Source organism: Antechinus flavipes, chromosome 3, assembly GCF_016432865.1.
Source record: "Antechinus flavipes isolate AdamAnt ecotype Samford, QLD, Australia chromosome 3, AdamAnt_v2, whole genome shotgun sequence".
NCBI classification, from domain to species: Eukaryota; Metazoa; Chordata; class Mammalia; order Dasyuromorphia; family Dasyuridae; genus Antechinus; species Antechinus flavipes.
This window is the reverse complement of record NC_067400.1, coordinates 288,273,530-288,299,162: the sequence shown is the minus strand read 5'-3', so window position 1 is coordinate 288,299,162 and position 25,633 is coordinate 288,273,530. Positions and strand designations below refer to the sequence as shown.

The 25,633-nt window shown below is 35.5% G+C and overlaps 1 protein-coding gene across 4 annotated transcripts in view; it reads right to left on the bottom strand.

The window, feature by feature from the left end:
* Positions 1–569: 569 nt before the first annotated feature.
* ST3GAL6 (ST3 beta-galactoside alpha-2,3-sialyltransferase 6) overlaps positions 570–25,633 on the bottom strand; it is a 79,999-nt gene continuing 54,935 nt past the window's right edge. For all 4 annotated transcript variants that reach the window (XM_051985169.1, XM_051985171.1, XM_051985168.1 and 1 more), the window contains 6 exons: positions 24,384–24,447; positions 11,633–11,728; positions 8,237–8,423; positions 7,985–8,122; positions 4,353–4,505; positions 570–2,529 (listed from right to left, as the gene is read on the bottom strand). In XM_051985169.1, coding sequence (XP_051841129.1) covers positions 2,443–2,529; positions 4,353–4,505; positions 7,985–8,122; positions 8,237–8,423; positions 11,633–11,728; positions 24,384–24,447 — 725 coding nt within the window. In that variant the 3' untranslated portion in view covers positions 570–2,442. The remainder of the gene's footprint in view (positions 2,530–4,352; positions 4,506–7,984; positions 8,123–8,236; positions 8,424–11,632; positions 11,729–24,383; positions 24,448–25,633) is intronic.

Sequence of the window (25,633 nt, the reverse complement as noted above, 5' to 3'; positions counted from 1 at the left end):
CTTCATTGTCTCCTCTTTTCCAAACAGGGTGGAGAATCTCCTAGAAATGTATGTTATAAATAGCTTGTCAAGAGCTGAAGTTTATTGCATGGAATGTTTCAAGCACATATTTAGTCTCCTTAATACCAAAATAATTATAAAAGTTGGAAGAGAGGATGGGCAGGAAGAGAGGATTTATCAGGAAAGCTAATAAAGTGAAGAACTATCCCTTAATTTTTCTTTTGTATATTTTCATCCTGATCCTCAGTGACCTAAAGGAAAGATGATATGTAAGTTGAGTTTCCTCTGATCATTATAGATCAGCTTTATAGAAATACAAATTAATAGATTTTTATCGTATGTGTGTTTTTTTTTTTTTTGCTGAGGCAATTGGGGTTAAGTGACTTAACCAGGGTCACACAGCTAGGACAAGTGTTAAGTGTCTGAGTCCCCCTGACTTCAGGGCTGGTGCTCTATCCACTGCACCACCTAGCTGCCCCAATACAAATCAATATTAAAAGAAATTGAGCATACTGCATCCTAGAGAACAGGGTTAAACCTTAGGATAAGGATAGATGTATTTAATACTATTATTTCTTAATTTAAATAAGCTTTTATTAAGCAGCTATTATGCAAATCACTTCCAGGAAGACAGATTAAGAAAACGATCTCTGCCTCAAAAAGCTTACAATCTAGTAAAAGGGAAGGTAATTACATAAAATAGAAATGCAAGGCTAAGACAAAAGTCTTAAATACAGTTGAAGTGTGGAAATACAGTGGAAGTGTGGAAGTAGAAGTAACTTAGGGAGGAGAATTATGAAAAAAGGCATTTAATTCGGTGGGAATTTTCTCAAATTTAAATTCTGAATTTATTCTGTAAGCCAATGGAAAGTCACTGAAGGGTTTTGGAGTAGCAAGTAAACAACAAAAAAGCAATGCTTTAGGAAGAGTGATTGTAATGGACTACAGTGACTAGGAGGTGTAGTTATTTTAAAGGAAAAAAAAAAGATACAAGAAAGTGTGGTAGTGAAAATGAATGAATAGTGGCTAAAGGGAAGAATGTGAAAGTAAAAAATTATATGAGAGGTCCAGAGACCTCAAGAGAGGCAAATAATGTAAATTATTAGATTATCTTCATTTATTGCAGCCATTTTGGGGGGATACTGAGATAGATAAATTAGGATGTTAAAAACTGTAGGTTTTTTTTTTTTATAGGTGCATTTTTAATGTGCAGAATACAGCTGGAAAAATCCTAAAAATCACACAGCCAAAGAAAGAAAGGGTTTGATGGTCCACAGCTAACTCTCAAATCATGGCTAAGTCATCATTGAAACTAGTTCAGGATAGATTTAACTAGTTTGTCCATGGGTCAGGGCAGCTCAGTGATGCAGATAAAAGCCAAGGGTTTTAATAAGGAGGGCTAAAGGTCTTATTCGAGTGCATTTAATGGGTTTCCTATCAACAATATCATCAGTAGTGAGGAACCAGATAGGCCAAGAAGTCCAGTTTAAGATAGCGTGGGTCTTGAAGTTTATAGCATGGAATGTTTCAAGCAAAGACTCTTAAGACCAGTTAGGAGGGGGGGAAAATATTTAGATCAGAGACAATCTGTTGCAAGAGAGGCAATCCCCCAAAATGTCTATAAGATGGCTTTTACAACATTTTCAAGAAAAAAAGAACTGTACTCAGTTTTCATTCAAGTATTTTTCATTCAAGTATTTTTATAATTTACATTTACAATTTTGAAAACTTAATTTCTATTTCATTCTAAAGACCTACACTACAAAATGAAATGAACTTCTCCAGATGCAGAAATGCACTATGTGATGGCCTTCCATGATCAAGTTTGACTTGGAGGAGAAAAATAATAGAGATTAAACAGACGACTGGAGAAAGTTAAGGCTATTCAGGCCAAAACACAGCTCACTGAGTCAGAGATACAAAGTTGCAAATTGAAATTTCCAGATGATTCAGATAAACATTTATAATTTCATACACATAAAACTGTCTTTCCTTTCCTCTGACTATATTCAGGCCCATTTTATCTTGGATCACTTCTGCTTAGGTAGTCTTAACTTTCAGAACATAATTATCATTTGATTTGGGCTGTTTAAATAGAATAGTTGGGCCACCCAGTTTTCCTGATCCGTACAAATTTATAGACTTCTTCCAGATGAGAATTGAGGGGTTCTTTCATTTTAAAAATTGAATTTTCAGGATAGTCTACATTTGTCCTGATATCTTAACTGTAATTTTCATAATTAAATATATTCACAGAATGCAATTTCTGTTAAATCTAGACCAGCAGACAATAACAGACTCAGTCTTTGAACATTTCCTAAGTTATACAAAAATTGAAAAACATGCTTTACAGAAGTAGCTTGATATTTTAAAAAATAAACTCAAAATTTATAAAAAAATAAAATACTGATGAAATATCAATCTCTTTAGAGTCTTTTAAGGTCAATCTTTTGTCAAGTTAATAACGAAGTTTTTTTCTATGATGTTCTTTAAGAATATCTGTTCTGCAGTTATGTTGTGGTATTCATTCTAAAGACAAAGAAAGAAAAAAATAAAATTATAAATTGTTACCTTTCAAATTTTACGTGTCTGCCAGAATATAAGGGAAGGTCTAAAAGTAAAACTTTGCCTCAGTCTCTAATGTTTATATCAACAAATAATAAAAAGTTATACTTTTTCTAAAAGGATATATATCTTTCATTTTTATTTTTACTCTATTATTTTCATTTCATCTTTAAACTCACCTTTTTTATTCAGTCCATGGATAAAACTACTTATTTAATTTGGTCAGGACTTAACCCAGCTTGCCTAAGGGACCACAAGGTGGTGTAGTAGTTAGAACACTAGGTCTGGAGTTAGGAAGACTCCTTCCTCAGCAGACACTCCTAGTTGTGTGATCCTGTTTGCCTCAGTTTCCTCATCTGTAAAATGAGCTGGAGAAGGAAATGACCAACTACTCCAGTATCTCTCTCAAGAAAACTCCAAATGGGGTCAGAGAAGAGTCAGACACAACTGAAAAACTAGTTAATAATAACCTAGTCAAATGGCTCCCTTAAAAAAAACCTGTCTAGGCTGAAAAAGAGTGAAGAATTTTAATAGAAATGAGAAAAGCATTACATCCTCAAGATTTAGAATATACCTTAGAACTAATCTAACTCCATCCCTACCTCATTTTATAGAGGAAGAACTGAGACCAGAGAAATTAACTGACTTGTTCTAGATCACATAAATAATTACTCACCATTTGAATCCAGAGACTCTAACTCCAAATTTACTGTGCTATGGTTTCTTCAAGTCATGCCGGAGACTGTCAATATAAACTTTTATTCATTTCTTTTTATGGGCTGGGCATTATGCTAAGCATTGAGGATATTAAGACATTTACTAATACTGTCTTCAGGAAGCTTACATTTTAATGGGGGAGACAAAATATAAACAACCTTGTATATGCAAGATAAAGAGGGGTACATTTAGATGTTAAGTGTCTTGCCCAGGATTATACAACTAGCACGTGTGAGGCCTGATTTGATCTCAAAGAGTCACTGCAGTATTATTTTAGAAATAGACAAAACCACATCTGGATAAGATAGTAAGCCAAGTTCAAATGACTAATGACAGATTTTTTGTTTCTAAATCCAATGTTTTTATCTGTTTTTAAAATAGTAATGTACACAATGATAACCCGCATCAAGGTTAATCCAATCATGTCCATCTGTTCATGACTCCATTTGGGGTTTTCTTGAATACAGGTGAAATCTGCCATTTCCTGCTCCAATTCATTTTACAGATGAGGAAACTGAGGCAAGCAAAAAAACATGCTTTCCCTCAGCTACTAAATATCCGAGACCAGGTGAACCTTGCAAGATGGGTTTTCCTGATCCAGGCCCAGCACTTTATCCACAGCCCTAAAACTAAGTTAGGCAGATCTCCACAAATCTCTTACTCTCTGGCTTTTAGATGAGTTTTGGAAATGACATGAAGGGCATCTATACTGGATCTATATAGTTATATACTATAACTCCTGTTATCTCATGCTATAGAACAACAAATTAAATTGGTAGTAGAATTAAGTTCAGACAGATTTCAGCTTTTAGAATGTGACTTTTGACTCAAGAATTTCTGAATAGTAAGGCTGTCCTAAACTACTACACAGCTGGTAATAAACTTGTAACAAACATCATAACCTTGGGATTACTATGTAAAGGAAATTCCAGAGCTATGAAAACACAGAATCCAAACTCTTAAAAAACCTTAGAAAATACAGTCCAATGTCATGCAAAAGATCTGCTCTCACTAACCACATTCATCTCTTCTAATCCATGTCCCAAGAGGACTGGGCATGTCTTCCTTACCTTGCTCATGAAGGACATGGTTGTATTTCCATAATAGTGCAAAGGGCCATCTTTATCAGTAAAATTGTACTTAAAACCTGCTAAGTGAACTTCGTGGCATATATAAAATGCCAGTGTGATGGCGATGATTCCCGTTGTTGGGTGTTTGGGTTTCTAAAAGCAATGAGAACAGAAAAAAGGCTTGGAACTTTCAAGGAACGTCTATAACAGCAGCATACTGGAGTAGAAGAATCTTTACCTTCAACAACAAAATATTTGCCACAAAGGAATTAAATACATCCTAAACAATGAAGGGTACTACATATAATTTATTATATTCATCTAGAAGAATTCAAATCCCATACAACTAATTTCCAAACTATTTTAGTAGGATACATTCCTGGGCTAGAGAAATGGCAGGTATCTGTGTTGCCCTATGTTGATAGTGATGAATGGGTAATTAGCAAATTATTTAACATTGTGTTCCCAAAATAAATTGTTTATCTGATTTATGAAAATATTTTTCATTTGCAAAACCTGTGAATATGCATTGCAATATACAAAACTTGTGAAATTTAAAACCACATTTTTACAATTCAAAGAAATATTAAATGTTACTGTTGTGATAAATTATTAAGGAGAACTAACACTCTATACCAATTCTGCAAACATATAAGGTTTCCAGAGAATTCTCTATAGCCAAAACAATTTGAAATGCAGAATGTGACAATCATTGCCTATCAAAAAAGTTACCAGTATCACATAGAATCATTTTGTAGAGAAATGTTCCTTTAATTTAAATTTCAGAGCATTTGTCCAACAGATCCTGTTTGAAGAGACATGATCTTGCAAAGTTTATTTTACCAAGTGAATTTTACATTTCAGTATTTATAAGTCACTTCTCTGTCATGGTATTCAAAGGTGAATACAATATAGGAAGATGTTTTTGTTAAGTATTATATACTTCCTCTTTTACAATGAATCAAGGGGTTTTTCTGTTAATGTGCCATACTAATGACCTAAAGGAATCTGGTTGCTTCTGTTATTTTAGAAGGAGCTCTACTAATACTATTTAAGAAAGCTTACTTTTATATGACAGGAAGAATTTCTTATCCCAAATACTATGACTCTAGCACTGAACTTTATTTATTAACTAAACAATTATTAGCATGATAAAAATGAACTCTGATCCACTATTTCCCTTTGTATATTTTTACTTATTTACAAATTGTATAAATATGCTTTTGCATGTATTGGAAAACTTACACAAATATAAATTTAAAAAGAATGAGACAAAGATGAATTGATATTTGATCCTAGACTCAGCAGGGTTACCTGGTTACCTAGTGGAAGTAGGGAACTAGTGGAGTGTGTGTAGAGTAGGATCCTGTTAGAACATGAAGTTACTTGTGGTTGTGTTAAAGCAAATCCCATAGTAGCTATCATGGGAAGGCTGTGACGCAACCTATCTTCCTACATGATCATTCTCCGCTGAACAATCACATATCTTTTGGGGTCAAGGTCACAGCTCCCACTTCTGGAGACTTATGATCCAGTGTAGTATAAAGTTAAGTTCAATATTAGATGCCTCTTCTTTGCTTCTTAGCCAATATGTCATATGTATACATACAAAAAAGGTGTATATAATATAAAATAATATGTTATGTACATGTTTCCAGTCACTTAAGAGTTCTTGCTGGAGAGGCTTTAGGGATTATTACGTTGGGGATGAGGAAGATGTATGTGACAATGAAACATCATTTGATGGATTCCTTATTCTTGCTAATTAAATTCACTTCTTCTGTCTGCTGACGTGGTATCAGAAGACTTTAAAATCCAGCATCCTTGGGCAAAAACTCTTGTTAACCCCAGTCTATTAATAATACAACAATAAGGTTTTAGAGCTGGGAGAGACATTAGAGATCATCTGGTCAAAATTATTCAAATTACAGAGAAAAAGTTGAAGTCTAGGATCTTCTGATTGATTCCATATCCATTTATTTAAGCTATACCATAATAGACAACAGAATCTAGATTTCAAGTCGGTAGTACCATCCATGTTTGTTGAAGCCTACCTAGTTTAGTAGAAATCAATAAAAATCCTTCACTGAGCTGGTAAGACAGACCATCTAATCAGCAACTATCTTTTGCCATCAAGATGCCATAATCAATAACCATTCTGATTTTTAAACTGTTTGCCTGAATGAAAGTTAAAATATTTTACCTTAATTGTATGTAGTTGAGTTTTAAATGTAAAGTTTTTTTCTCCTTACCAGACTACGGATGAACAACAACAAAAAAAAAGCAAACCATATGGATGTTTATTTTGCTGATACTCTGACAAATGAATCTGGATAAGACACAGTTAACAAGATAGATTTTAAAGTAGCACCTCAGTCTTTAAAGAGCTAATATTGTTTTGATCACTATTTCTAAAGCAGTTTTATGTAGCGCTATTCAAAACAATAAGAATAATAGTAATGACAATAATAATGTTTATATAGCACCTACTAAATATCAAAACCTTTAAAAATATTATATATCTTTAAATTATTTAAATAATATTTAAAAATGTTATTTCATTCGATACTCACAACAACCTAGGATATTGATGCTATTAATATCCCCATTTTATAGTTCAAAAAACTGAAGCAAACAGGGGTTCAAGTGACTTGCCCAGAATCAAAGAGCTAATAAATGTCCAAGGCAACATGTGAACTCAGTTTTTCTTGATTCCAGGCCCAGTGCTCTCTTTATTAAGTTGCCTATGAGAATATGAGAGACAGAGTAGTGGTGGGGAGAGATAGGGCACCAGATTTTGATTGCAGAAGACCTGGATTCAAATCATACCTCTGACTAGTCTCCCAGCTTCTTCTGCCCTTTAATACCTGTGTTTAAAGTTTCCCCATCTGCAAAATGAGGGGGCCAGATATATTTTCCCTTTTAAATCTATAATCTAAGACTCATGAACATGGTTCTGGGCAACTTTAAAAGTTCCGGCTCTCCCTGTTCTCCTGATTTAGCTTAATCTATAATAATTAAGACAAAAGATAAAATAAAATAGAAGGGAAAAATACATCAGTTACATGAAATGGATTATGCAGTCCATACTTATTTCAAAACTTCAAAAAAGCTATCACTTTATCAGTATGGGCATTCCTTCCATTCCAGTCTTTGTAAGGTGCCATAAGCTCCCCAGAAGTTACCTCCGAGGGCCAATCTATAGTCAGACACTTCACCATTGCTCAGCTAGTCTTGGCTTAGCACTTCCTTAGCTAAGAGGCACACAGCCCATTCCCAGAGTATAATCAAAACTTCAGATTTTGTAGGGCAGGCCCAAAGTCAGCCTTTGAGAATGCCAACTAGCGGGAAGAGAGGGGTGTCTCCACACAATGATTAGGCGTCAGGGTAGGACTTTGTTATCTGTGCAAACACATATTTTTTCTATACATATACATATACATATTTGTGCATATATAAACACATGAAAATACAAAAAGCCATATGTGAGCATTCTTACTTTTTACTCTCAGAATAAACTCAACTCTTTTCCAGTTTATAAGTCCTTTTGCTCAAAGCCCTTCTTTTATCCCTAAAAATAAAAAATATCCTGATTTTGAAATTATTAAAACAGTAAGTGAAAAGGCCCATACCTCCTTTTTGGGAAAAGTAGTAGGAAAATGAAGCATGTTGAAAGCAGCTATTCTTGTAATAATAGGATCTAGGATTCTGATTTTTTCAGGTTTATAGATTAGATTTAAGGCTGGTTTCTTCCAAAAATGATCAACCTTCTAAAATAAAGAGAAAGCAAAATAATTAAAACTGGCCTTTAAAAACATTGTTTAAAAAATCAATTGTTTTCAAAAATAATAATTTAAAAAAATAATAACTTGAGACCAACTTACTGGTGTGATGCCACTTAGCAATTCCCACAGCCACTTCAAGTCATGAGGTTTGAAGACCGCAAGAATAGCAACAGAATCAGGATCACTGTCGGCTGGGTTTGTGAAAACAGATTCTGGATAAAAAATCCGGAAAGTAGTTTTTGTCCCAACATCCTCTTCATGTCCTCTGACAGGCCCATCATTTATTCTGCAGGGGAAATTCAATGTGTTTGAGAAGCTATTCTTGACCTTTACCACAGCATGAAGCGATTTCAAAGTGACAGGACCTTTAAAAAAACTACAGGTAAGGACAGCTAGATAGAGCACCAGCCCTGAAGTCAGGAGGACCTTAGTCCAAATGTGACTTCAGACACTTAACCTGTCCTAGCTGTGTGATCCCAGGCAAGTCACTTAATCCAAATGGCCTCAGAAAAAAAATAAAGAAAGAAGGGAAGAAAACCCAAATTACAAGCAAACTATTCTGGATCTCCTCCCACTTTTGAAGCAAAAAACAATCTTTCATTTCTTGAATAATGTTCTGGGAAGCCCCTTAATTGTTTTCCACAGGCAAGTAATTGTCTCTGTGACCCCCAAAGCCAATTTAACCTGCAGAATATGACTAATGATTGATACCTCCTTATAGAAGGCTGGGATGTACATTGTGTTTCAGACATTTAATTTTCAAGTTGGTACTGAGCCTACTTCTTGAGGACCAAACCCTAAATATAGAAAATTTTGTCTGAAATGTTCAAGTAGGGTTTGAATATTTTCATTTCTCTAAAAAGTAGAGTGATCTAAAGGGCCAGAAGAGATTACTACTCATTTGCTTGGAAGGTGATATGACAAAAGAGCACTGGCTGTGGGGTCAGATCAGATCTCACCTTTATGGCTTACATAACTCTATGGTTAGGACTCAGTTTCCTTGGTTAGTCAGTCAAAAAACACTGATTAAACACCCAGTGCCAAGCAGTGTCCTAAGGATTAAAGATGCAAAGAAAGATAAAAGATAGTCCCAGTCTAATTGAGGAAACAACAGGTAAACAATTGTGTAAAAACAAGTTTGTTGTTTTTTGGTCGTTTTTTCAGTCATGTTTAACTCTTTTTGACCCCATTTGGGGTTTTCTTGGCAAAGATACTGAGGAGGTTGCCATTTCCTTTCCCAGCTCATTCTACAGATGAGGAAATTGAGGCAAACAGGGTTAAGTGACTTGCCTGGGATCATACAGCTAGTATGTATCTTTTCTACATTTGAATTCAGATCTTCCAGACTATATGTCTGGCACTCTATCTACTGCACTACTAGCTGTTTCCTTCTTCCCTTCTCTCCCCCAAAATTTTTAAAAAAAGAAGAAAAGAAACAAAAAACCTGTATAAAGAAGGAAGACATTAAAATTTAGGAAGACTAGGAAAAGCTTGTAGAATTTAACATTTTAGTTGGGACTTGAAAGAAGATGAAGGAGAAGGGCTTCCAGGTATGGAGAAACAACCAGAGAAAATGCTTGTAGTGCTATAATGGATGCTATAAAACAGGGGTCCTCCAAGGCTGTCACAACTGAGCAACAACCAGAGAGAAGTTTTCCTGATGCCAGGACCAGCCTTCTAGCCACTGTGCCACCCAAAATGCCCTTATTAATATGCCTATTAGCAACCTTTGTGTTATATATGTTTATTTTAATATGTGCCTATTAACACTTTTGTGTTATATATTATGTGTTAATTTTAATATGTGCCTATTAACAATCTTTGTGTTATATGTTATATATTAATTTTAATGTGTGCCTATTAAAAAAAAATAAAAATAAAAATAAAACAGGGGTCCTCAAACTTTTTAAATAGGGGGCCAGTTCACTGTCCCTTAGACTGTTGGAGGGCTGGACTACAGTAAAAACAAAAACTTTGTTTTGTGGGCCTTTAAATAAAGAAACTTCATAGCCCTGGATGAGGGGGATAAATGTCCTCAGCTCAGGGACCATATCTGGTCCGCGGGCTGTAGTTTGAGGACCCCTGCTATAAAACAAGGTGTTGGGCTAGCTCACCTATGATGTCCTCCTGGGCTATAGCTCTATAATCCATGGTTCCTTTCTTTAGGATTTATAGAAAATCATAACCAAAAAAAAAAAGGTTATACTTGAAAGGGCTTTAAAAAGGTCATCCAGTTCAGCTCTTTCCCACTCCCTATTTTATAAAATGGGGAAATGACTTACTAATAGAGCCCTTATCAACCACCCCATGGTCTACCATTCTTCCCTTTCCATCTTAAAACACTCATACATCCCCTACAAGAATACATAATCTATGTGGCTGCATGGATTGAAATACATAAGATATGTGGCTGCATGGATTGAACTAGTGTTTGGCTCCTTTTGGATTTGTTTTCAGGAATGTGAAACTTAACTATCTATGACCATAGCACATTATAAACCAGTCCCTCTGTTAGTTATTTCTAATTTATCCTATATATAGGAGTCCCCCCTCCCTTTTTTTTGATGGGGAAGGGAAAACCAGTTTAGGTGGGACGGTGGATATAGTATTGGACTCAGAGTCAGAAAGATCTGACTTATATCCTCTGAAAACAAATTCAAAAAGAACCAAACACTAGTTTAATACAACAGGCATATTGTTTCATTTAGGTATTGAATTTTGATAAATCTGGAGTCATTAAATTTATATTTGGAAACCCTTAAATCTTGGAAACTCTGACCCAGTTATTTTAGCCAATGCTTCCAACATCACATGTAAATTGAATATATTTAATTGGGAAGATTTTACTTATGAAATGTATTTAGATAGAATAAACCTTAATTGACTCAAATGCTTAGTAAATTAGTATTTCCAATTAATTTGACTATGATTTTATGAGGATCTTTTTCTATTCTTGTTGCTGAAAAACTTTACATAACCTTAAAATCTGAAATACCTAATAGCCCAAAAGCAGTTTGCTTCAAGCAACAACAGTAACAATAATAAAAAATTAAAAAAAACCCTGCTATTTTATCAATTCTCAAATTATACATTATAGCATTTTGCCAAATGAATATTCCTAATGAAACCTGACATTTTAAAGATAAAGAAATTGCACAAAAAAAGTCTAATTGAATACTTTAACCCCTACATGGGAATGGGGCTATTGAATCATGTTATTTAAAATTTCTTTTCCACATGATTTGTTATACCCATGGAAAGAGTCTCACTGTACAAAAATGAATAACAAATAATAATAATTTAATGAAGGTGGAAGATAACTTACACTTTAGAAATTACCAAAACTGTAAGAATTACAGCACATTTTGGGGGGACCAATGAATGGGAACCGGTTAGTATTTAAAATGTAAAGATCACTTTATGGGAATATGCAAGTGATGAACTGTACTTTTTCTTAAGCAGTTATGAAACAGAACAGAAAAAAAAAGTATTTACCTTATTATTACATCATAGGAGTCGATTTTTTCTCCCAGTGTCTTATTCTTTAAAACTGCACCATTACCAACAACAACACATTTTTTACAGGGCACTCTAGATATAATAGAAAGCAACAGATTAGATACTTAAAGATTCCTTTATTAAATTATGCATAGTGTATGCAAGGAATTATTCATTTTTTTAAAAAGACCCAAAGCAAATTTTCAATAATAATACATTTAGAAATAGGAAACTGATGTCATCTGGGACATGCCCAGGAAAGATGTTAGCAGGAGGTGGGTTACCCAAAGAACAAATATATTCTATGTTGATGGAGAAGATAAAGATATATTTGTTTTAGAAACCATGTGAATAAAACATCCACATCTACACATCCACATACATACACACTGCCCATTATTTAGAGCATTTTATGGCCTTATGATGAATATAGGTCTAAGGTGAGATGCCAATCTGGCTGCATAAATATTGGCTCTTAGCATTCCTCAGTCTAGGCTTGTTGTTCAATCATGTCCAACTCTTGGTGACCCCATTTGGTGTTTTCTTGGCAGGGATATTGGAGTGGGTTACCATTTTTTTTCTCCAGTTCATTTTGCAGATGAGAAAACTGAGACAAACAGAGTTAAGTGACGTGCCCAGGGTCTCACTGCTAAGAAGTATCAAAGATTTGAAGCCAGGAAGATGGGTCTCCCTGATTCCAGGCCTAGCACTCTATTCCACTTGCCCTCAATCTAGGTTAGTTTCCGTGATACTAAATGGAATCTTTTACAAAAGTAAAAATAGTGGTTATGTGATTCTCCTGAGTATCACTTGGAGTCAATTCATCAACTTACTTTCATTTATCACCTAGGAAGTCATCAGAAAGTTGGAATTACATTATCTCTCTCACAAGGAGGAGGCTCTTAGCACTGGGCTCTGGAATCAAGCAAAGGGCAGCTGCTGTCATTACAGAGGAGTGACTGGACTTGGCTCTCAGTGGGAAAAACTAGTCACAAATTTGTGATCTAAGGTTTGGAAGAAGCTAATAAAATATGCATATATGTGTGTGTGATACTAGAGGCTTCAGATGTTTCTGTGAATTACATTTGCTCATCAATTATAGACATTTATTGTGAAGTAAAGAACCAGGATTAGAAGCCCAGATGTGAAGGCTATAGAGATTTTAGAACTCTAGTTGACCTCTCTTAAGTTACAAATAAGGAAATCATGACTCAGAAGGGTTAAGTTTCAAGCTCACACAGAGATGGGGGAAGAGAAAAGGAAAGGGTAGGGGGGAAAAGAAAAGAGGGAAAAGGAGAAAAGTGTTGGAATCCTGACAAACTGCTAACTCATTAGAGTTGATAGATTATTGATCTGATCTTACAAGAAGATGTTTTGGGCCAGAACCTGAAACAAGGTACTAAGTAGAACTAATTGATACAATGCTTGTGTTTGAATCTTTACTCATTGGAGTTCACATGTTTGGGAAATTTCAGGGTTTAGTATGAAATATCTGAATTCACACTTCCCTTGAAGCTCTTAGGGCCAGAGAGCACTATGGGAGAAAACCCATAATCCCTCTCTCTCATATCCCACAATTCCTCTTTCTTGTATAAAAGAAACAGACAGAAGCTCTTGGATGGATTGGAATGACATGAAGAGTGGAGCTGGCTGGAGGCTGAAGAAAGCAAAGGCAGAGGCTGAAGGACCAGACCTTTGGATTTGGCGACATTCAGAGGGAGCTCTTGGAACCAAGCAGAGAGATAGGCCTCTAGGACTCTAAGCTAACTGGGCTTTATTGGAGGCAATAAAACATCTGAACTTTTATCACCTGGCTGTGTTTTGAGGTGATTATTACTTTCAACTGACACTAAAGCTGCCTTCAAGAAAACCTCCCCCGAGAGACCTGCACCTCTCCCAGAGAGAACCATCGTCTTATATTATATTTTAAAGAAGAACAAGAACTCCACAGAAAAGAGAAAGGAGAAGAGGGGAAATGAGACAGAAGAGAAGGAAGGGGGTAAAAGAGGAGAGGAGAGGAGAAGGGAGGGGGGTAGAAGGATCAAAGACAAAAAACATTCATACCAATCCATCCATCACTCATTCCATTCAACTATGCTATTTTTTCTTGAAACAGGACATTATTTAAGGTTTTGAATATTTATATGTACTTCTGACAGTGAAAATAGTCCACAGAATTTCCTTTTGCAAAGTTAGAGTCAGAAACTTTGTTCCTATCCCCAACTTGGAGGTGTTTTACACACACACACACACACACACACACACACACACACACTTATGTGTGTGTCTATATATAATTATACTTGTGAGATTATATACATATACATATACATATGTATATGTATATAATCTCACAAATATAATAAATCTTTCAAATGACCTTTAAAATAATGATCACAGTTTCTAAATCTGACCTAACTTGCAGGAGCTACAAAATCAAAATAAACAGCTTTATTTTGCAAGAAAATGCAAACAATTGTAAACACTTTGACAGTGGCTTGAGTTCCTGAGTTCAGATCTGCCCTCAGACACTTACTAGCTGTGTCACCAGGGACAAAACCTGTTTCCCTCAGTTTCCTCATCTATAAAATGAGCTAGAGAAGGAAATGGCAAATCATTCCACTATCTTTGCCAAGAAAACCCATATGGGTTCAGTCACATAGAATCATAACAACTTAAAAAGTCTGGAGAAAAAAAGAAATTTGCTGAATATCATAGATCCTTAACCTCTCAGATATCAAAAAAAAGTTTAGTTTCAAAAATGCCTATACTCTAGACTCTTATATTTAGCTGTTATTTGCTACACACTCAAATGGAATGAACAGGACTTTAAGGTGGAAGTCTTGAGTCTTGAATTCCTGCCTCTGTTACTTGTTAGGAGAAGAATAGTACTTGTTCCAGAAATTAATCAAATAAACATTTATTTTATAATGTAATTGGGGGAGAGAGGGAATAAGCAATTTTTTATCTCCCAGGTGATAAAAATTGCATCTACCAACATAAGCTAGTTCCTCCTCTGAAATTTATTCAGGGAGCTGTATCAGGTGGGCATTGAGATTTTAAACAATTTATTTTCAAGGTCATGTAGCCAGTATATGTCAGAGGCATACTGAGATCCACATCTTCCTGGTTCAAGGACAGCTATACCAGGAAACCTCTCCAAGCAAACAATTATGGACCAAGTATTATGCTAAAAACACCAGAAATACACACACAAAAAGTGAGAGTTCTTGCCCACAGGGAGCTTACTTTCTGTTGGATGATACAACATAAACATAAGATACATAGCATTAGATACAAGATAACTCTAGGCAGCAGAAAAAGATATCTGATTACTGTGATAAAGAAGGCAGATTTGTCCCCACCTAATGGAACAGTAATAGCAAGAATCCTCAAAGCAGAAAGTGAGGATGACTCACATTCCAGGAATGAGAGATAACTGGTGTAAGATAAGGGGCTAAGAGGAATGTGAAGTAGGAACTGCAGCCTGATGGCTGATTTGGCAGGGCAGTAAGATGCTGGAAGGAAGAGATATGCACTAAGGCTGGAAGGGTGGGATGGAATCTGGTTGCTAAAAATTGTAAATGTCAAATAGAGGAGTTTATATTTAATCCCTTTAAGTTTAATGAGGAGGAAGGGTGATAGAGAAGACTTGGGCTTCAGGAAAATGGCCAGATAGATTAAAATAGGGAGAGACTAAAGGCAAGGAGAACTCAATTCAAGTCAATAAACATTTATTAAATACCTACTAAAGAGGCACTAGGCTAAGCACTAGAAATAATAAGAAACAAAAGACAGTCCCTGCCCTCAAAGAGCTTACAATCTAATAGGAGAGACAACAAGAAAATAAATCTATACAAAGCAAGTTATCACAGGATAAATAGGAGATAAAGAGGGAAAGCACTGAAATTAAGAAGGTTTAGGAAAGACTTTCTATAGAAAGGTGGATTTTGGTTGGGATTTAGAGGATGGGGAGGTCAGAATTCAGAGCGGAGAAGGAGAGCATTCCACAGGTACAGGAGATGGCCAAAGAGAACGCCCTGAGCCCAGATAGAACATCTTTTTCATGGAAGAGTCAAGAGTTACCACTAAATGGAAGAGAATGTGATGGGGAAGAAAGTACAAGATGGCTGAAAAGGTAGGAAGAAGGGGGCTAGGTTAGGAAGGACACCAAATGCCAAACAGAGGATTTTGTATCGAATTAGGAAGACAATATGACTCCACTAACGTTTATCAAATGGCTGGGTGATATGAATAAAACTTCATTTTAGGAGAAATCACTTTAATAACTAAAATAGAAGATGGATTGGAGAGGGAAGTGACTTGAGGGAGCCAGAATGACCAGTAGACGACTGCAGTAATCGAGGCTCCAGGTGATGTGGGCCTGCACTAGAGTAGGAACAGTGTCAGAGGAGAGAAGGGGGTGTATTCAAGAAATGTTGAAATTAACAGGCTTACCTACCACCTCTCAGATGGGCTAAGATGACCAAAAAAGATGCTAAATGTTGGAGGGGATGAGGGAAAACTGGGACACTAATGCACTCTTTATGGAGTTGTAAAATGACCCAGACATTCTGGAGAGCAATCTGGAACTATGCCCAAAGAGCTATCAAACTATATATCCTTTGATCCAGCAGTACCATTATTGGGTCTATCCCAAGAAAATCATAAAGGGAAAAGGACCCACATGTGCAAAAATGTTTACAGCAGCTCTTTTTATGATGGCAAAACACTGGGAAAGGAGTGGATGCCTATCGGTTGGGGAATGGCTGAAAAAGTTGTGGTACATGGAGGTAATGGAATATTATTGTTCTAAAAAAGAAAAATAATGAACAAGCTGATTATAAATAGACCTGGAAAGAATTGCACAAAGTGACGTTTAGTGAAACCAGCAGAACCAGGAATATATTGTGCACAGTAACAGTGAAAATGTGCAATGATTAACTATGAAAGACTTGGTTTTTCTCAGTGGTACAATGATCCACAAAACAATCCAAATAGGCTTAGGACAGAAAATGTCATCTGCATCCAGAAAAAGATATAAGGAGACTGAATGTAAATCAACCCATGTTGTAATCACTTCTTTTTTCTGTTTTGTTTTGTTTTTTTAATCTCTCCCATGGTTTTTCCTTTTTGTTTTGATTTTTCTCTCTCAACATGATTCATAAAGCAAAGTATGTTAAAAATAAATTTTTTTTAAAAAGAAAGAAAGAAATCAATAGATTTTGACAACAACTTAGATGTGGGGGGGGTGAAATATGGCAAGGAGTCAAAGATAACTACTAGGTTATGAGCCTGAGGGATTGGGAGGATGGTGTTGTCTACTACAGGAATAGAGAGGGCAGGAGGAGGGTGGTTTAAGGCAACAGACAATAAGTTCTGTTTTGGGCACATTGCATTTAAGATAAATACTGTAATCCAGATTGAAATTTTTAAGGGGTAGTTGGAGATGTGAGAGAACAGATCAGCAAAGAGTATGGACTAGGAAAGATAGATTTGAAAATCATGGCCATAGAGATGGTTAATTAAACCCATATAAACTGATTAACCATCAAGGGTCCAAGACAGAACCCTGAGGATACCTATGGTTAGAGTGCATCATCTAGAGGCCATTCCAGTAAAGGAGCAAATAAGAAGAGGGAATAAAAACTCCCAAAAGCAGGAAAGAGACTGATTTCTTGAAAACCTAAAGAGAACAGTATAAAGGAGAGATCAGTGGATAGTGTCAAAGCTGCAGCACATGTTTAGGTGCAAGGGTAATGAGTGGTGGGAATCCTACAAGAATCTTTTCTTAGAACAATTTCAGAAAGGAATGGGCAACTTTGTTACATAGCCAGAATCAGTATTGGGAGGAGGATCTGAGATCATCTGGTCTAACTCTGTCTTTGCATCTTTCCAGTAATTGCTTCTCTATCTGCCCTCTGGGTCCCGACAGACAAGTCTAACAGTATGACAGCACCATTCATTACCCTTGCACTTACACATGTGCTGCTGAACAAAGGTGGAGAAAATCACTCAACCATTCTGACTAGGTCCCCTTCTGTTACATAGTCTCCACTGGGCCCTCATCATGGCGAAACAATCTTAGTGCACCTCCATTACCTACTCACTATCCCATTCCCCACTGAGGCTCTCCTAGACCTTCTCAATTCTCTTCAAAACTCTCAAGGCTTCTCACTCTCAGCTGAAAATCTTTCCCCGTGTTCTATTGGGGAGGGGTGGGAGGAAGATGGGGGAGGGAGGGGGGGAGAAGCTATTTGCTCTTGAGCAACTTCTTCTTTCATCTTTTCTTTTTTTTTGGCAAAGTGAAGCATATTTATAGCAAAGCAATATAATGTAAGTTCCTTAGAGTAAGAACTATCTTGCTTTAATTTATAAATTTTACAGTTATACAAATTGAGTTACATTTTCAGAGTTACATCATAAATATCAATCTTTCAAATCTAGGTATTTGTAAGCAAAAAGAATTCTCTTTATAATTGGTGTATTAAATATTCTAGGGGCAGCTAGATGGCACAGTGGATAGAATGCCAGCCTTGAAGTCAGGAGGACCTGAGTTCAAATCTGACCTCAGACACTTAACAAGGACTAGCTGTATGACTCTGGGCCAGTCACTTAACCCCAATTGTCTCAGCAAAAATAAGTAAATGGATAGATAAATGAATAAATAGATGTTTTAAGTGAATATTGATGTTGAAATAATAATACTGATAATGATGATGATAAAAGCATTTCTGTTAAAGTTATTTAGGCTGCACAGCAGGGCCAAAATGAAGCTGGCTTGGGCAACCACTACTGATACCCTATCTGGTGATGAAAAGGGAAACTGAGGACATAGCTTCCATTACCTTCCTGCCTTGCATGATAAGGGATTTGGCAAGATTCCAGAACTTCTATAATTGGAATGAATGAGAAAAAGGAAAAGAAAAGAACGGGAGTGGGGGGTTGGGGAGGGGAGGGGAGGGAGAGGAATGGGATATTTTGGATAAGGTGAGAAAAGGGCAGATCTACTGTATTGAAATGAATAAATAAAATATGGGAACATTTAGGAACATTTGGGTCATAGTTTTTGATTAGGACTAGAAGTACACACTTTAGGATTTCAAAGGAAAATGTAACAAATAATGCATAAAATAAAAAATATACTCTCAGTATCTTCGTAGTCTGTTCACAAGGAAGTTTAAATCTTAAAGAAGAAGAATTTGTTATTTGAGTTAGAGCATGAAAAAGAGAAAGGGGGAAGCAAATGGTGGGGGGGGCATGTATCTTTCTGTGTTGGGCATTGTGATCAGGTATAGGTATTTGCAAGTTCATATTTGGGAATCTACATGTGCCAACTATGAGTTGCCCACAGAATGTTGGACAAAACTGCACCAGATGTTGCTTTATATCCTCTAATTTCCCCACAGGCTATGACTGCAGAAATGATAATGGTCCCTACTAAAAACAAAATCAGTCCAATGAAGGATGGATTCAGACAAACTGCCAGAGACAAAAGGAAAAACAGGGAATACCTAAGAATGGCCTAAACAACTCTATTATAAAAAGTAGAGATGTTTGAGAAAAATCAAAGATACCTAGATACCTATTCTAGGAAGATCACAAGAAAAAGATTTTTTTTAATCTAAGGCACTGTAACTCTAAATGACTCAATAAGAGAGCAATGTGAACAAGATATTTAAACTTCAAGAGATTATTCAAAGTAGCTGAGGACAGGTTGAGCATAAAACATTTCTGTAAAAGGTTAGAAAAACCAATGTTTTCAGCTGGACAACAGGATCTGTTATTTGATTGGTGTAAGGAACTCTCAGATGAGGGAACACTTTCTCTCCTATAACTAGCATTGTCAGCCATTATTTTAGTATTTATATTATTATTTTAAAATTATGCTTCTGTAAATTGTATCACTACCTACTAGACTTTAAACCTCAATCCGTTACCTGTCACATCCAATTTCTACTGATCTCAACTTTCATAACAGCAGCAGCTAACATTTATGTAGCACTTACTATGTGCCAGGTACTGTGCCAATGGCTTTACAATTAGTATCTCATTTGATCCTCACAACAGCTAAAGTGAACTAAAGTAAAGTTTTCATCCCTTGACAGATGAAGAAACTGAGGCAAAAAGAAAATTAAGTAACTTTCCCAGCATCACATGGCTAATAAATGTCTCAGACTATAAGATTTAAATAATTAGGTCTTTCAGATTCCAAGCCTGACAGTCTATCCCCTAAACCATGTAGCTGCCCACAGTATCTCTCTTATGTCCAAATCCTTTCTCCTCATACTAGCATTCACCTATTTGTGCTCTCATTACCTCTTGTTCAGATAATAACAATAATTTCCTAATGGATCTCCTTAACTGATAGTCTCTCCCCTTCCCAATTCTTTTACAAAGCAACCAAAACAGGTCCCTAATGCATTTTTGTTGTTGTTGTTTTAATGTAAAAAAAAAAAAAAATTTCAGGACTTCCATATCACTTTTAGAATAAAACCAAACTCACAAGCCTGAACATTAAGACCTTACTTAATCCAGTTCCAGACTATTCTTCAAATTTATTTCATATCATTTCTTTTCATACCCTATACACTTCAAACAGAACCACTGACTTCCAACATTTTGTCCTGATTCTCTGCTGTAATACAATCCTATCCTCATTTTTGTTTGATAAAAATCCTCTTTTTGTCAAGGTCTCCTTCAGGTACCACATTCTCAATGTGCTGTCTTCCCAGATTCTCATCTCACAGCTGAAAATATGAATTTCTATCTATCTCCCCAATGCCTTGCACACAGCAGGTTTACTGAATGAAAATAAAGCAAGATTCTAATGGACACTTAATGTTCTACTTTAAAAAGGGAAATACCCAACAAAAAACTCTTAAGTTGAGATTTTTCACTTTAAAGATGAACTGAAGTCTAAAGGACAGGGGACATTTTTTTCATTGTAATGGTAATGACAATAATAATAAAAATAAATATTAAATCCTTTAAAATAAAATAGCCAGAAAGCTGTCCAGCTAACCAGGCTAATATTCTGTGTCCTCATCCTTTACTGAAGTTCTTGCATGTTTTTTCACACACTTCTGGTATATTCTTACCAGCAATGTACAGGGATTGAGTGCTGGAGATGCATCTTATCTATTCGACCCAGAAGGATTAGTCACAAAGGGAGTCCTTCCTTGCAACCCAGAATCTCCATCCCTTCCTCCTGCCTATTGTCCCCTGAAGTCTTAACCTCCTGAAAAACAAATTGAGAGAAATCATAGAAAATATCTTCAAACTTTTTTTCAAAAGACCACTTGAAAAATTTCCAGTCTTATTCAAAAGATCCCCAACAGAGACTTCTTCAGCACAACTACTAGAAGAATTTGCCTTTTTTCTACTCTCCTCTCAACCAGCTAAAGAAAACATCTAGTGTCAAAGAATCTCAACAACACCATAGTACTTTGAGTGGGCTCTAAATACCTTGTATACAAGTCTGCTACTACAAAAAAAAAAAAATAGATTCCAATGAAAGTCTATTTTTGTTCTTGTGTCAGTGAAATGATTCATATTTTACATTACATATACCTTATTAACATTAGCCTATCAACAAAAAGTTTTTTTCTGCTTTTTTTGCAACAAGTCTTTCCCTATAGTTTTGACTTCCATAGTAGATCGGTGGTATAGTTATTCAGATATGATGCTAGATAACCCTCTTGAGGGTAGGGGCTATATTTTATTTATTTTTATATTCCCCCTCTTCCCCATAGATGACATGTAACTTTATGTATAGTGGTTCTTAATATTTTTTGAATCAATGAAAAGTCTTCAACATGAGTTATCTCTTCTTGTAAAAGAAACCTCAAGAAGACTCTTATCCTACTATTTAGCATACCTAGAAATACATGACATGAAGTACAGATTGGAAGATATGTAGGGGGAGGAAAAGAGGAAGAATTGATTCTGATCCTTAAAAGGGAGTAAAGTACATTTTCTCATAGAAAAATAATAGAACCACTTACTAAGTACTCAGTTTTGTTCAACGTTAACTATGTTAATATATGTCAGGATGTTGGACTTGCCTAAGAAAGTCCTACTAAATATAATCCCAAACTTAGTACGTTTTTAATGGTAAATGACCAAGACTACCAAGTCTAAACCTTTATTAATTTTATAGGACATACTAATGGGGGAGAATAATACTATCTAAATGATCTAATTTAAAAGGAACAAAGTTATTGGGACTATTAAATTAGTGTTCTCTAAAGGACCATATAAACCGGTTGTAAATATTTTGAGTAATCAGACCAAAAAAAATATGGTAATTTGTCATTCTCTACTATGTTTGTCACAATCCCTATCTTCTAATGCCTGCCACGCACTTCTAGTGAAAGATCTGGAGTTTGTAAAGGAATCTCTGAAAAAGGAAATCAAGAGCTACAACAAACAATGACAACAACTACAATCCAAAGTTAAGTTTGGACATAACTTGAGGTTACCAAGAAAAACTTTTTAAAAAATCATGTTATTGGGATAGTTAGGTGGTGGAGTGGACAGAGCACCAGCTCTGAAGTCAGAAAGACCTGAGTTCAAATGTGATCTCAGACACTTAACACTTCCTAGCTGTGTGACCCTAAACAAGTCACTTAACCCCAATTGCCTCAGGGGGAAAAAAATCATGTTGTCAATAAGAGGAGAATTTTCAACATCTTTCTAGCTATTTCATACTCTTGTGAATGCACCAGTGGGAAAATCCTAAGTGATACTTACAGAAGAATTTGCAACTTTAAAATTAGCTTCTTGGGTATTGATTAAAATTTAAAACCTTCTAAATCATCAAGCTAATTTTCTTGATTTCAAATAAATATTCAAATGTGAAAAGGAGACAGCTGTAATACAGTGGAAATTATAATAATAACTGGATATGAGATTTCAATAGTGGCTCTTCTCCTGCTCTTAAGCAAATTCAGTTTTCTCATCTGAAAAATGTAACTTTTAATGTCCCTTCCAGGGCTAACATCTATGATTTGGAATTAATTTTTTGACAAAATTCATTTGCTTCAGGTTTGGGGGAAGCATATTTCCTGTGGCAACTCATTTGAGGTAGTTAACCTTCCTTCTCTTCCAAAGCCACGGTGTGCCCTGCCCCATGCCCAACCAGTTATCTCAAGAGGAATGTGCTCCTGGAAGCAAGAAAGACAGAAAGTATGGTAAAAAAAAAAAAAAAAAAAAAAAAAAAGTGTGCATTTATTTGAATTCCAAAGGTGGCATATTATTTGACATAGTACTAAAATCTGAATGACTGAACCTCAACTTAGTTTCTAAATAAATAAGACAGTGAAAGAACTAATTAGAACAAAAAGGCTAAGCTATCATCATTTTTTCAGTGAAGACTGAAGCAACCAAAAATGGAAAAGAAAGAAAAGTCTTTCTTAAAATAACTGGGTTAAAAAAAAAAAATACACTGACAATCAAACCCTTGGGCCAGGTTATACATAGTACTTCCTCATTTTAACTTGCTTCTGAAGTAAACAATTTTTAAAAAGTTTCTTGCTTCATCTAGTACACAAAAACCCTGTCCTTCTGGCGGAATACTTCAGAAACAACTTCAAGTGGCTTATTCTTAGCCAGGGACAAAATCCTAGGCCCAATGGTATAGGGACTGAAGGTGGAATAGGCACATAGACACAACAGATGTTCCAATTCCTATGTATTTAATGGAGCCAGGAGTAGGCAAGGGAGATAATATAAGAAAAGTAGTTCTGATGGTGAAAGAAAACTTAGTGTTCGGTAAATGGTGGTGGTTCTAGTATGACTATTACTACTATTACCATCACTACTACTAGTTTGCTGCTGCTACTACTACTATCACCACCACCACTACCACAACCAATTTTATGAATTTTAAACTACACTAAAACTTTTGGAATGTTCTATTGAAATTGGGAAAATCTACGGAAATTAAATGGTGGTGGTGGTACTATTACTATTCCTACCACTGCTACTGCTACTACTGCTACTAAGCAGTCGCCATTCCGTGTTTTTCATGGTTTATTTCATTTGAAGTTCACAACAATTCTGGGAGGTAGGTGCCATATTATTAATCTCATTTTACAGATGAGGAAATAAGAGTTTGAGAGAAGTTAAGCAACTTACCTCAGGGGCATACGATTAAAAAGTATCTGTGTCTAGTTATATAAAGTGATATCATATAAACACTGGACTCGATATTAGGAAGACCTGAGTTTGAAATTCTGCTTTGGATACTTATTAGCTATATGACTCCAAGTTGTTTAACTTCTCAGTTTCCTCACCTGTAAAATGAGGCTTAATAATATGGCACCTATCTCCCAGGATTGTTGTGAGCTTCAAATGAAATAAACCATGAAAAACACAGAATGGCGACTGCTTAGTAGTAACTGTAGTAGTGGTAGTAACAGTAGTAGTAAGAGATAGTGGTAGTGGTAGTGGTGATAGTAATGGTGGTAGTAATAGTAGTAATAATAGCAGGAATAATAATAGTAGCAGCACCATCACCATCATAACTTACTGAATTTCTATAGAATATCCCAAAAGTTTTAGTGGTTTAAAATTTATAAAATCTTAAAGCTGTATTAAGGCTCAAATCCAAACTCATCTAAAACTTCTAAATTCACTAATTATAGATATGAATACTATCACGTATTCATCCATAAATAAAATTAAAATGTCATCTTACATCTTAGCTAATCAATCAGAAAGAAACAATAGGTAATGAACTCACTGGTCAGATTCAGGGAACAGGTCACAGCTCTGAAGTCTTGAGAGAGCAAGATGGAAATCTGGCACTTTAAAAAAAGGAAAAAATGGAGCAAGAATGAATAAGTTACAGATTCAAATACTGTTATTGTTTGTGTATCAAGATACATTCTCCCCAGTATTTTCACCTAGTATTGTGTACATATGCTTTATTCAATAGTGAGAAGACAGTGAGTTGGTTCATGGTCCATGGTCTTGGTTCACAAATGCTGCATATTAACCATATCATTTGTAATATCCAATAAATTCATTTTTTCTAATTTTTATCTTGAGCAACAACACAAGTGACAAAGATTGATAACAATCTAATGATTTTGATACAGAGTCTGTCTAAAAATAGCAATCAATATTCATGGAGTTTTAGCTACTATCTAGGTCCACTGACAATTTTTCTATAGATGTTAAACTTAGAAACAAAGACATTTACTCCTCAATGTAACAGAACATAATAAAATTAAACTGAAAAAAGAAATGGATATTTCAATCTTACTACCGTTCTGTAAATTTTTACTACTGGAAACTAAGGGAATGGTTATCAGTTGAAGAATGAAACTGATCAGGTATATGGATATAACTAATACTGGTATATAAGAAATAATGAAAAGAATGGATGCAGAGAAACTTAGCAAGCCTTAAATATGAATTGAAGGCAAAGTACAGTGAGCAGAATCAGGAGAACAATTTATACAAAAGCAATGTCACACTGTCAATCACTCAGTCAATAAACATCTATTAAGCACCTGCTAGTGCAAGGAACTGTGCTAAGCACTGGGGATTAAAAAAAAAAAAAGACCATAAATACAAAAAACAGCTTTTGCTCTCAAGGAGCTCACAATCTAATCAGGAAGATGGCAGACAAATATAAGTAGACAAACTACTTAATTAATTAGGGAAATAATTAACAGGGAAAGCAGTAGAATTTGGAAAGGTTAGGAGAAATTTTTTTGGAGAAGATGGGATTTTAGATGGGACTTAAAGGAAAAGCAAGAGGTAGAGATACAGAGGTAAGCATTCCAAGGATGAGGCACAGCCAGAGAAAATACCCTGAAAGGAGAGATGGGGTGTCTTGTTCCAGGAATGGCAAGAAGGTGAGTGTGTTAAGTGTATGGTGGCACTGGATTGAAGAAGATGTGGTGAAGATTAAGTTGTAAGAATTACCTGGAAAGGCAGAAGGGGTGAAAGGTTATGAAGAGCTTTGAATTCCAGAAGATTTTT